General features: G+C 46.5%; 1 protein-coding gene and 2 non-coding genes across 3 annotated transcripts in view; all 3 read right to left on the bottom strand.

Moving 5' to 3' along the window:
* The window catches only part of LOC126545060 (cytochrome P450 3A41-like), a 53708-nt gene extending 47042 nt beyond the window's left edge, over positions 1-6666 (bottom strand). The window contains exons 1-4 of the mRNA XM_055077050.2: positions 6608-6666; positions 6164-6260; positions 5546-5598; positions 1387-1483 (exon numbers count right to left, since the gene is read on the bottom strand). Of these exons, the coding sequence (XP_054933025.2) occupies positions 1387-1483; positions 5546-5598; positions 6164-6260; positions 6608-6666 (306 nt within the window). The remainder of the gene's footprint in view (positions 1-1386; positions 1484-5545; positions 5599-6163; positions 6261-6607) is intronic.
* TRNAS-GGA (transfer RNA serine (anticodon GGA)) lies at positions 3506-3580 on the bottom strand. The gene has a single exon. It is a non-coding gene; the product is annotated as a tRNA-Ser (tRNA).
* TRNAS-GGA (transfer RNA serine (anticodon GGA)) lies at positions 3787-3861 on the bottom strand. The gene has a single exon. It is a non-coding gene; the product is annotated as a tRNA-Ser (tRNA).
* Positions 6667-14030: the final 7364 nt, after the last annotated feature.

The raw sequence follows: 14030 nt of genomic DNA, 5'->3' as shown, positions 1-14030 counted from the left end.
ACCATACCATACACTGAAAAACATGAATCCCTTATAAAACCAAGCCCCGCAAGACGCCTGTACCAGACAACTCACCAAGAATTACAGAACGGACCTAGATACACGTTCACAGACGCAGCCCGGACGCTTCACACGCGGCTTTTTGCTGGTCGCCGTCGTCTCGGCCTGCATGCCAGCTATATTCGCCTCAGCTTCTGCCAAGACCAGCTCGGCAACCACGGCGGAAGCCCTGGCGGTCTCCCTCGCAATCTAAACCGCAAATAAGACATCAGGCAGGGATCTTGTATCCTCGCAGACTCTCACATAGCCTGCCGTTATTTCACTAGCGGCCGCGTACCGGCGTGTGCCATACGCGTCTTGGTGCGACACTAAACGATGAACCCAGAATCATACGGTGTCCGGGGCACATCGCAGCCATGGGTAACAACATATCGAACAGTGCAGCTCAAGCTATTACTCACCGAATATATTTCCCCCGCGCAGACACCCTACTCCCGCCCCGGGCGCGCCACACGATCCAGGATGTCCTAGAACACCAGCGTCGAGAAGGGCAGCGCTACAACCCGCCGAAACCTCAGCCAAGTGCAAGGGAAGCGTACGAATGGCCTCTAAATGATCCTAACCTCTGTGGAGCTTCACGCAACGCCTCAATTTGTGAAAGATTAGTGTAGGGCCACCCTTCGACTGAAGCAGCCGCTGAGATTCGATAAGTCTCTCCAGAGATTCATAGCGCTTGACATCTTGCTTGCTCTTTGTTATCGTGATACTTGTTTGTTATGAGACGCTTGCGGCCGTTATTACAACACCTATCTATATTTGTAACGTTCAGCATGTGCAGCAGATGCCTAGGTTCTCTGTTCACTGTGCCTGATAGTAGGCGCTAGACACTCAGGCAAGAAATTTACCGCAAGGGCATTCTTGCAAATGGCATGTCTAACATTCTCACCAAGAAGAACGTAAGTTTGCTGAGGGCAGAATGGCGCACACCCTTGCCTCGTGAAAACATACTGGACGCAGAGACTATTTCTTCTTTTTCCTGGGTTTTTAAGTCCCAAAACCACGATCTGATTATAAGCCATGCCGTATTCGGTGGACTCGGGTTTAATTTGGACCACCTGGGTTTCTTAACGTGCACCCAAGGCACAGTACACAACATTTGCCGGTAAGGCGTACGAAGGTCATCTGCTGCAATATAACAGCGTCTTACGCAACGGCATCGGTGTATGGGCGTTTCCCCTGAAGCTCTTCCTCGGCGAGAAACGTCAATCAAATGTAGTTGCTATATACACTTTCACCAAATAGCCGCGCTGCACCCATAGACCGATCAAGCTTCGGGTTTGCAGAAACCACTGTTGCTTTTGTTAATGTATCTCGGCAAAGGCTTACCGTTCTATCGGAGAAATACTTGAACTTGGACACCAATACTTCACGGAGAATATTGGTGTCTCCCACCACCAGAGTTGGTACAGTGCCTTGGTATGACCTGCAAGCGAATTATAGACCCTTTTACTATTCCTATATTTTGACGATGCAGAAAACGGCAACATCGAAATTCATTCATCTTGGATTACATTTCAAGAATACCGTATGGGCGACTCGTAAACCGATTATATCTGAGTAAAAGAACTTTGCATGCGCATGCCCGCCTCAGCTGTCTGATATGCGCACTGGAGTTCGTTGCGCAGACCATGGTGCCGTGCAATTTGCGGCGAGAAGGGTGCGTTGCCCTTTGTCCACCTGCGTGTTACAATCTGCCAACTTCGCCATGCGAAATTTTAAAGTTTGGGATAATGACCTCCAATGCAGCCACAGCATTGGGACGTGCGCTATAAGGCCAGATAGAGAGAGGGTGCCAGGGTAGACATAGGAGGATAGCGCGTAGACGTGTACATCCGGGGTTCTACCCTCTATTCGGGACATGCAGCAAACACAGGGTGAGACATGCTTACTTTCGCCATATTTGGCAGGAGGGTTAGGACGGTGCAGCTGAATATGGGAAGGGCGAGCTGTAGGTTCTGATTTCCTTCGGTCGCGATTGTGATGATAGTGTTACTGACAGACGCACGCGCATCATGCAGTTGTCGTCACTTAAGGACGGCGTGCACGGTTTCAGCTTGATTATGCGGCTGAAACAGACTCCTTTCTCACCCGAGGGGCAACCGCCGTTCTAAATAGCAGTACTCACGGCCGGCGTCGCAGGATCGCGTGGTCGCTTGCAATTTGTTGGCATTGTATGATCTAAATACCGGGTGCTTCAGCGAACACTTTCAAATTTTTTTTTAATTACCTAAGACAGCACAATTCTAGACTATGAGCTGGTCTACTCGAAAGGCGGACATTACTTGCACAAAAAATTGAAATGCATAATCGACTAATTCATGGAATTCCCTAACTCAGTTTTTAACTAATTGTCGTATGGCACATATTGCAATTTACAATTTCTAGCCGGGGTGTTCGCAAGGAACTTGGGCCGAATTCTCACGATGACACCGGTTTCGAGTTATTTATTTCCGAACTTTTCGGAGAAATGCATTGGCGCTCCAGTTACTTTTGTGCTTCGATGTAAAAAACGACGTTTTGTTAAGAAGGTAAATGGAACTACAGTGCATTTTTACCGTAAGTTTGACGGCGCACATCTCGTAAATGGTGTCATCCACACAATTCTTTTCAAGTGGATATGCCATGCAGTCTCACCTGCTAAAACTTGTAAATTGCAATATGTGCCGTAAGGTAATTAGTTAGAAATCGTAATTAGTTATTTGTAGAAATTAGTGAATTATGCATTTCATTTTTTGCGCAAGTAATGTCCGCTTTTTCGAATGAACCACCTCATGGATAGCAAGTGTGCTATCTGCCACAGGCAAGTTAAAATTCTTGAAAATGTTCGCTGAAACTCCCTGTGTATTTTCGCTCTTACGCACGAGACACTACGTGCACGGCTATGTTGCTCTACGTGTCTGAATTGCAACTGATTTATGAGTATAAATCGCATGCAAGTCTGCAAGCGGGATAATTGGTCGCGATCTGGGTGATTTGGAGCGATGGGTCAGCGAATTAGGAGCAACTCACGGGAATGTGCGTCGCTGCAAGATCTCCAATGTTTGATTGAGTGAACTTTGGTGTTGGCGTACAGGTTGCAGGCACGTTTATGTGAGATTTAACATGGTGTATTTTCACTGTATATGGGTCGTAAAACTCAAGGGCTCGATTTTGAGCAGATGCCAAGTCGAGTCAATGAACTGTGAGGATTTTTTTGACATGAAATGCCTTTAAAATCGGTCAGAGTGTGTCGCTTGCTTGAAGCGCATGTAACGACAGCATATTATAGTATTATCGCCTATATCTTTGCCACCATACAACTTACGCTCCTTACAATGGCATCGTTGACATAGGAAAGAATACATGAATAAAGGGAAAATCAGACATCCACCCGTTCGTAGCAATTGCTACAAAGGAAACCCATACGGGTTCCTCGAAAGGAAAGCCTCATAGTTGAAGAAAAATTCGTCCTGGTCCGGGACTCGAACCCGGGACCACCGCCTTTCCGGGGCAGCCGCTCTACCATCTGAGCTAACCAGGCGGCTAGCAGATGGCAGGGCGAAGTCGAATTTGTCGACAACACGAAGCAAAGGCAAGTGTTTGACGTAGTAGTTCTGCGGAAACCCGCAAGGTGGAGAGAAGTAATGAATAAAGGGAAAATCAGACATCCACCCGTTCGTAGCAATTGCTACAAAGGAAACCCATACGGGTTCCTCGAAAGGAAAGCCTCATAGTTGAAGAAAAATTCGTCCTGGTCCGGGACTCGAACCCGGGACCACCGCCTTTCCGGGGCAGCCGCTCTACCATCTGAGCTAACCAGGCGGCTAGCAGATGGCAGGGCGAAGTCGAATTTGTCGACAACACGAAGCAAAGGCAAGTGTTTGACGTAGTAGTTCTGCGGAAACCCGCAAGGTGGAGAGAAGTAATGAATAAAGGGAAAATCAGACATCCACCCGTTCGTAGCAATTGCTACAAAGGAAACCCATACGGGTTCCTCGAAAGGAAAGCCTCATAGTTGAAGAAAAATTCGTCCTGGTCCGGGACTCGAACCCGGGACCACCGCCTTTCCGGGGCAGCCGCTCTACCATCTGAGCTAACCAGACGGCTAGCAGATGGCAGGGCGAAGTCGAATTTGTCGACAACACGAAGCAAAGGCAAGTGTTTGACGTAGTAGTTCTGCGGAAACCCGCAAGGTGGAGAGAAGTAATGAATAAAGGGAAAATCAGACATCCACCCGTTCGTAGCAATTGCTACAAAGGAAACCCATACGGGTTCCTCGAAAGGAAAGCCTCATAGTTGAAGAAAAATTCGTCCTGGTCCGGGACTCGAACCCGGGACCACCGCCTTTCCGGGGCAGCCGCTCTACACTAAAGAATACATTACTCGATCATGCACATGTGGCTTGGGCAGACGGCGCCGCTGTCACGCCATGCATGACGCAATCGAAGCTAAATTTAGCACCGCGCGCGACTTTCAGAGAGACGTACATAGTTAGACATTGCGTTTATCCATCCGAGAAGGAACATTTGCGTTTGAGAGAGTGCGACAGTAGGCACAATTTGTCAAATCAAGCTCGCACTCATCTAAAGTTATAACGTCGACAAGTGTGCAATATGTTGCAGGAATTTGATGCGTGTTTGGTTATGCTCCCCCTCCCCCTGTCTTCTACACGTATGATCCAGAAATGGCACGAAGAGACTCGGGCAGCAAGATGTAGGAATAGCCAAACCTCGTTTGACCAAGGATACGTGCCCGCCTCTATAGGGAACGCGAGCACAGAAGATTGAGGCAAGTGCCGGAGCACCAACCATCTATACGGGGGCGGCGGGCTCGATCAGAAACGAGGAGTCTGGGGCGCCACCAGCAGAGACGTCATCTCTTTACCCTAGGACCCGAACACAACAAACAAGTCCACTAGGGATACGGTGCTAGCACGATTACAAAATTAGATTTTAAGGCCTCCCACTATATCTCCAGCATAAGTTAGGCATGTAACCTCTTTAACCCGTGAATAAACGTCCCTTGTGTATTTGGTTACGCCATTTCTGTAGCTCCTTGTGAGCCTATACTTTCTGCAACGTGCACAAGACGTTTCACGTACCCCACTATACCTGCGTCCCCTATATAGCCTATCCGATATTTACTAAATTAAAGGCAGTCATTACGCAGGTTCTGATTTACAGATTGACTTCTTACAAATCAATGTTCAATACTTCTTGAAGGTATTCGGTAAATTGCGAATCTGGGCCAAGATACTGTAACGATTTTATGCCTACGCTTTTCTTTTTCTTTTCCCGCTTCGTCGGAGGTCTTACACCATGCTCCACCTACGACCTGAGCAAGTCATGAGCGCTGGATGATGATAAAAAAATAGAATATAGCAAAAGGAATCGCTAGTATATACGAGCCCTGAGCTTCTTCAGGTTCGCGTTTCACTATACTAGCAGGTTTAATTACTTGCTTAGATTGCGCAAGTGAAAAAAAAAACAAATATGTCTGTACTCACCCATAAACACGGCCGTAGTGGTTGTAGTTCCTGGCGACCACTTCGTTGAGTGGCTGCGAAGATAATCCTACTAAAAAAGAGGTTTTCCTAGGCGTTGCCACCTTCAAATTCCAGTAACTGCTACTCCATTTACAGGCACGTACGCTGTACGCTGCCCTTCTTTCTAATTACTAAATTCCCGAAATCAGTACAATTTTCTAATTTTTCGTAACTTTTCTTTATTTAGGAAAAGAACCTACGATAGCAACGTAAGGGACGCACAGCCAAGCAAAATTACGCACATGGTTATGAACTAACACATTCCTTGAAATGTGTCAGGGTAAGATTCTCTAAGTGTAAAATTCTGCAGCGCGTTACTAGAAAAATATACCTTTTCATGACAACTCGGCGCGAACGTACACAGCTATCGTCGCGACCGTGAATAAGGTCATGCGCCATACTTAAAACTTTTTCCACAAGCGGCGTAATTGAGCCCTACATTGTTGCCGTACATTCTCTTACTACGTATCTGGGAGCAAAGATTAAAGAAAGTGGACGAACAGCGATTGTTATTTGGCAGGCTGACTGATACAAGCCTTATCTCTTTCTTTCTCTCTCGTTCAAAGACGATGTTCGTACCTTCGAGTAGATGTCAAAAGCGAAGCGGAGATATTGCCAGGCGTTGTGATGGACGACATCCTTGTCGCTCCAGAAGCTCAAAGTCTTCCGGACCCACCTGTAAGTCAAGGCTCAAGATAATTGAATGCAGAAGCACGAGAGCGGAAGCTGCATACAAGCGCCTGCGTGCACGCGACTATGTTAGTACGTGACCTATCATATTGAAACACAGGCGCTGTAACCTCTCCTTCAGTTATGAAAAATAATATGGCTGAGCGCATTTCAGTGAAAGTGCCAACATCTCAGAGATAAGAAACACAGGCCTGTGCGGCACACGTAGCACGGTCACAGTGTAAGCTCGAGGAGCGGCTCCATAGGAGCTCCATTTTCGGCACTACGCACTACAGGGTCTTCAAAGGCGAATCTCTTCGCACGGTTTTCACAACAATGACCTGAACTCTCTACCCGGCATCGTCGGCAAGCTGCACAAGGAGCAAGGGTCGTACCTTGCGAGGAGGCGCCATAACGTGTACCGAAGTGTAAACACCGGTATCCGACTACGTGGCGCACATGTCATATCCTTGGACCCGTGGCACGATACGTTGCTGCTGATTATGATGATGATAATGATGGTTTATTGGCATCGCCATCGAAACGGGATGGTGACAAATAGTAAACTTGCCTGCTTGAGTTAATGTAGAATGTGATGGAACTGCAATGCAAAGTTTGTACGTATCGACAGGACGTGACGCGCATGCGAAATGAGGCGATACAATGGTAATGATGATGATGATGATTTAATGGCATTCCCTATGGAACGGGACGGTGAAAAACAGTCACCTAGCCTGCTTGGATTAATCAGATAAGTCATGCATGCTTTTTATTAGAGCGATATTTATGCGCCTCCATAATCTTCTTTTTCTAGTTCAAGACTTCTCTGTCTACCTTGCACCGCTAACTGCGCTACGGCTACATGCCGTGCCACCTGGTGTAATAATATACAACTGCAATGCAAAGGGCGCACGACAGATGCTAAGTAGCACGCATCTCACATCGCAAATAAAGCGCAAGGCAAGTGACACGATACAATGCTAATGACGATGATTTATTGCATCCCCTTTGAAACGTGGCGGTGACATAGTCACCTGGCCAGCTTGATTTAACAGGTACACATGTACATTCTTTCTAGCATTCTTGTATACATCTCCTTAAACTTCTTTTTGTTCCACAAACCTTCTTTAACTGCCTTGTACCGCTACATCCGCATCTGCTATATGGCGTTCTACCTGGTGTAACAATACGGAAGTGCAATACAAAACGTGCACGTGTCGACGCCACTCAGCGCCGCATGTCACATCGCGTCTCCCATCCCGCGCTAGGACGCGTTTATAGGGTATTTTTGCTCTGTATGCTAGCATGCGCTGGCATGGCTCAGAAGGAGGTTGTCGAGGGCTTTCACTTTCTTAAGGCTCGCTTAATTATGGATTATATTTTCACTGCCTCTCGCAAAGAAATTTCTTCTGCACTCATACACACACTGTTTCCTGTTCCCAATTATCGTGCACCTTATTTGAAATGTCATTACCTAGATGTACCTAAGCGAGTTCGTCGAATGATCATTCCTCCAGGTATCGAAACCTTTTTTTTAGGTTACACTCGGCAACCCTTCCTGTCAAAGTGTGGTTAGAAAAAGGGGCTATTTCGTACCGTGGTCGACAAACTGCCACTCGTGTCCACATGCTGATACGATTGATCCCTGTTTTGTAGATTGTAGGGATGCCATGACCTTCTGGGACATTCTCCAAAGAGCACGTAAAAGGATTTAGATGTCACACGAAACACAATTCGTTCCCCACCTTTTCAACATCCCCGTGACCCACCACATGACATGTTCGTGGTACTTAGCCTACATAGCTTTTGGCGCAGCAGAATGTGTGACAGGCACCCTGAACCACCCGAAGCACTCGGTCGTTTCTTCAGGAATGTGTTGCCTAGGTTCGTAGTGTGGGCGCTGCACAAGAAACAGCTGCCAGAGTGGATGCCTTTATTTGACGCTTGCACGTCCTTGCCTTACTTTTGAATGTGTTTTCTGTCACCTTAAATTTGTGTAGCGCCTTTTTTGTCTTATTGTGCTTAAGATTCAGCTTCCATGTAACAAAGAAAAAAGAAATCTGGCATGGCTCAGTGGTAAAGTAGCAGGTGCCATGCGCTGAAGCGTTCTTCTTTTACAGATTTTCGCTGTTTAAGAAAAGAAAAAGAAAGGAAGAAGCACAATAAAAAAAAAAGGCTCAGTGGTTAAGTAGCTCACTCCCCTGTAATGAGCCCGGGTTCAATCCCGGCGAGAACCTGGCATTTTTTTTTTCATTCCCGGCGATAGCTTGTTCCTGTCCTAGTCTGGTCGCATAAGATTCGGTCTTTTCTAACAAATATATCCTTTTGCAATGATGTTAGCTTAAAAAAAGTATGCTAAAGTTTCTTCTTTCTTCTCTCGTGATCGTAGTCCTTTATCCTTTTATTCGACGCTTGCATTAAGCCTCTTGCATTAGGCGCATGCTGTCCACACGCGAGCAATGAACTTGGAAAAAGGCTATGCAGGCGCTCGAAATAGCGAGAAACAAAACAAACGTGAACCAAATTGGCAGAAGCACGTGTTGCTCTTAACTTCTGGCATCTCATCTCATCTGACCAAGATGATGACATTGCTTAATAGGCCGCCGTGAACGTAAAAGAAAAAGAAAGTGTGTCTGTCTGCTCAGCCCCGTTTTTGTGAATTCACGCTTGACATTGTAAAACGCCACAATGCATGGGCGCGCGCTATCACGGAAAAGGCCGATTGCCACAGCTTTATCTCTGTTGTGCATTCAAAGAGGAGACAGAAGGTCACACGCGCCTGTGTCACCGTTTCTACAACAGAGGCCACCCACAGTAAGACTGGTAATTCTCTAGTAGGCACAGGAGAATAAAAAAAAGTGCAATCTCTCCCATAATCGAGTGCAGATGTGAGCAAGAAATGGGAACCGGCAAAGCAAATTGGTTGGAGATGATACTAGCCACAATCTTAAAATTGGTGTAGTGCATGTTCGCAACGGGACACCCCACCGCACCACACCTCACGATGCCATACTGTGCACTGGTCCATAGGGAGGCTGCGCAGCTAGAAGAAGAAAACCGGCTAAGGCGGCACGACAGGCAGCGAAAGACGCCAGGGAGACAGAACGCACTGCCCAGCTAGAAGAAGAAAATAGCCTGAAGGAGGCGCTACGCAGCGTGGCCCCTTCGCTCGAGGCGACGCAAAACCTGCGCCGCGGAACTCACGGACCGCTGGCGTTCAACTCAGGTAATCCTATCCCAGCGCCAAAAGATGACAACGACGTGTATGGGGCCCTGTATCTGCCTTTTAAACGTTGCTATTGGAAATGACAAATAAGCCTTCAGCGTACTTGAAGCTACAGCTTGAGTGATATCGTGAACAACTGAGAAGAACTGAGAAGCAATATGTTTTGTAACTCGTTTGGACAGTAACTAGCATACGCAATGCGGCCCTGTACAAAGGGTTGAGGGCCAGAGACTGTCTTTGTTTTATGTTTTGACTGGTTGCCCGGATGATCTCGTTCTGTTCTCGCAACTTTGAGTGCCCGGATAACGCCTTTCGCTTTTGGATCAAGGTCTCTTGAAGGTCGCCGATAACGTGAGCTAAAAGTATTTCATGCTTTAAAGTAACAGTTTCACCCGAAAGGCGAATAACTGATTGCGCTTTCAAATTATTGGACAGCTATACGAAGTAAGAGCAGTAGTTTTATCAGCCGTGTAAACACGTAAACTTGCAAACGTGTAAACTAAATTAACAAGCATAGTGTCACGCGCGCACAAGCAAACATGAACATATCTCACTCGATGAACGTGGAAACTCGCTCTCAAAAAACTGGAATGAGAAAGCGCGGCAGCAGGAGTAAGCGAACTGACCATCGCGCTGCGTCTTGTGTCAACGCGAACTAAGCCGCCAAAACACAGCGCGCAACGGACTGTGTCGCTGTCCAAGAGGGCTTTCGAGATACAGCGGCCCGGGTGTGCACGGCCGCCCGCGCCGCCCGAAGTAGAACGGAACCCCCCCCCCCCCCTCCCTACTCACGCCAATGGCAGAAATGCGCTTGGAGTGCCCATATAATTCCTATCGCAATAAAAAAGGGGCTTCGTACACCCATGAATCTATACGTCTAAAGTGCGGCGAAGAAATTGAAAAACTAATACTAGATCATACACCGAATTTTAAAATATGGAGATTGGGCAGTGGGGGGGGGGGGGGGGATGGGGGGGGATCAGATGTGTTGTTCTCACTGATCTATGAAATGGTTGCTTTAACCCTGACCCCTGAAATTTGCGGAATAAATTATGTCTCATAAAATCTTTTTAAATACGCCTGACCAACTACCATTTGCGCTTCGCATGAGTTGCCGCGGTGCAAAGAGCGTGGCTCCGCTACGATGAACGCGTCTCCACAGAGACTAAAAGCTTAAACCTAGCTTGTCGGGCAAGGATAATCCTCAACACAACGTGCTACGAAACAATTATCATGTCATGCCCATTTTCAAGCAAATGCGCATGTTCAATAGCGGAAACAAAGAAAGCTCAAATTATTCAAGTGTGACCGTAAAAGCCAAAGGACGCCTATGCGCTGAAGGCAGGAGGTGACAAAATGTGGCATATGTACGCACCAGAACAGAGTCGTCGCCAGAACCACCAGTAGTGAGCAGAGAACAAGAAACATGGCCCAGCCGCACAGACGCAAGGCAACTCGATTACCACAGCTTACAATATGTCACTGGCCGTCCTAACGTACACAAGTGGGGAGGCCACGTCGCGTTGTACAATATACTTCTCTACAGCGATGAACTATAAGCTTGGAATATCTCCAGTTTCTAAAACCGGCATAATAGAGAAGCCCGGTTACCCTCTTAGACGCACTTGTATCAGATATCCTACTTGGCGTTGGTTCCGGCGGAACCGAATCGCATAACGCCGACGATATGAACACGGGACACAATGTCGTAGCTGCGCCTGCAATGACACAAACTGACGTGTTGTCCAGCACTGGACTGTACGCGCGCTTGAAGCAACAATTTTAGTGCCGAAGACTGCGCGCAGAAGGTTAATGTGCCCTCTAAAAATGACACAAACGCATTGTGAGGAACATCGGGTGGCAGTGGACAGTTGATTCCGCCCCGACGGCCTTCTCTTATTTCTTATCTGCGGGGCAGACGGTGGCGTCTTGTAAGCTGTCCGAACATGATACAGTCTCGCTTACACAGAGCTATCCGAGGTCATCGGCTTTGAAGGAGAGGTTTGTTGTGCGAAGTTCCTACAGCTTAGCCTGAGTTGTCGTTGGTGGCTTCGGTAGGCAGCACCAGGCATATACGACGGTCATGCAGGGTCGAGGACGAGGCGCTGACTATCTGGGTTTCTTTTTTTTTTTTTTTTTTGCGCACGCTGCTGCAAGTCGCGATGACAGGTGCTGCGTGAAACGGCTCATAGCCTCTTCGCACGCAAAAAAAATCGTCTGTTACAGTTAAGGCTTGAAGGTTCGCCTTATTGGTATGACAAAGAGGTTAGACTTGTACGTAACGAATTAGACGTAATTAATTACTTGATTACCAAGCTTTATGTCAATTTCCTCGTTTAATTACTACTTTTTTTACACTGTAACGATCACTCTAATTCAATTAGTTGTTTTAGTGACCGACTGCATGAAACCAGTTACGTTTTTAGCGAAACAAGATCTAACAGGTGACATACCTTTGAACACTTAAATTTGGCAGGCACAACAAGGTCAAAAGAGATGAAAACAAGATATATCCCTTCCATAGGCGCCGACTACGGGGGCAGCTTCGGGACCCGAGCCCCTCCGGAGTTTCCCGGGTGAGGCAGAGCCCCCCTCCAGTGATGCCGAAGCGCCCACTCCCAACCTAAAGTGCCATTACAAGAGTTTTGTCACCCACATCATTTGGGGTATCTTTTGATTGGCCCTACCTTTTCACTTATAATTTTGCTGAGGCTATTAGCTTACCGCATCATTCTTGTCGTGGACCTGCATGGCTTCTGATTCATAATTTCGTTTTACTTCTGCAAATCCAGACAACGGGATGACAAACGCATCAGAAGGGTCAGTGGCGGCTGCCTAGTCCGTATTTTTTCATTTCAACGTGGTTTTAGATTTTCGCTGTAAACACCAGGCACATATACATTTTAATACATACACAGGGCAAAGTGTATTATATTTTTGAAAGAGGAGGAGGTAGCCAATTAACTATTCTTTCTAAAGGTATGAATAGCCCATCCCTATAGAATGTATGTATTGCTCTATGCTCACCTCACTTCAAATTACTTTCCGTGCTTTCTTGCCCCTCAAAACACATGCAGACTTCAGAGACCCCTTCGACAGAGTGTTTTATCAATGGCGTGGGGAATTCCCGCGAATGATGTGTTTTTCAGTACTCTTTCTCCTTCAAGTCAGCAATGCTAACGACTCGTGAATAAAAAAGGAGAAACCTTTCCTATAAGTTACAGCACTTATTAGGGATGGAAACATCGTCACTTGAACACAGAGGCCATAAATATATACAGGGTGTCTCATTAACTAGGATGCACAAAAATTTTAAAAAGTGCAATTGCATTACTCAAAGAAAACCTAGTGCATATTGCTTCCAGTACCGTGTAGTAGCGACCAGTAATTTTTTCGTTACCGAGATTTATTTGGGTTTTTGTAGATAATTTTCTAACTCCTGAGGTACTATCCTAACTTTAAAAATGTCAATGAGGTATTTGTAGGCCTAGACAAGAGATATCGATGTGCGGTATTTTCAGCGACCTACTAATTGCGTACTTACTTTTCCTGACTGATAAAAAAAAACGCGAAATAGGAAAAATATCATGTGACTGGCGCTCCCACCCGCTTCATAAAGCAACACCCTCGAACAGGCTCCCTCTTAGTAAGCCAAAACAAAGGAAATACAGAAAAAAACATTGTCATCAAGCTAGTGCCTTATCTGCAGCGCGCCGGTCGAAGTAAAACACCGCGTTTGGTGTTAGTTGTAAACAAGCTATGATGTTGTCTTAGCGTAGAAAAAATGCACGGGTGGTTCCTTTCTTTTTTTTTTTTTTTGCCAGGAAACCTATCACCACGATAGCGAATTGACAAAGTGAGTGCAAATGCTTAAAGGTGTGTTTTTTTTCTCATCCCATTCGTCATGTCTTTCTCTAATCAGCAGAAGGAAAACATTATCCTTGCCTTGGGAGCTGCAAATTGCAATAAGAAGGCTGCAAGTATATATTACTCATTGAAGTGGGGTGGCGGTAAATCGAAGGCATCAACTCTCATCAGAAATTATAAAAACCTCAGACAAACCGGCAGCTTTTAGAAACAGCGGTGAAGATTCCACCTTTTAGCCCTATCTTGCGCACGGATGTTCTAGCATTTATGGCCTCAAATCCTGATGCTAGCGTGTGGGGCGTGGCCGCCCAGGTAACAATTTCCAAGTCATATGTTTGGAGAATTATAAATCACTCGGCCTTCCACTCGTACCACCTTAACCAGCATCAATGTTTGGAAGATAGAGACCTGCAGAACAGTCTGAATTTCTTGAACAGCGTCCTCAGAAATGCCGATGAGTCACCAGCCTTTTTGAGCAACATCATGTGCACAGATGAAGCCAATCTTTGCAGAAACGCCCAGGTAATTTTGTATAATGCTTGAGTGACTCCAATCCACACTGCGTAAAGAGCACTCGGCACCAGTACCAGTGCTCTGGCAATGTGTGGTGCGGAATTTACGCCGATGCTATAATCGGTCCCATATTGTTCGATCTCACAATGAGTGGACAGCGTTACACCTGGA

This window comes from Dermacentor andersoni, chromosome 3 (genome assembly GCF_023375885.2).
Source record: "Dermacentor andersoni chromosome 3, qqDerAnde1_hic_scaffold, whole genome shotgun sequence".
Lineage (NCBI taxonomy): Eukaryota > Metazoa > Arthropoda > Arachnida > Ixodida > Ixodidae > Dermacentor > Dermacentor andersoni.
The sequence above is the reverse complement of the archived record's forward strand: the minus strand, read 5'-3'. Positions and strand labels throughout refer to the sequence as shown.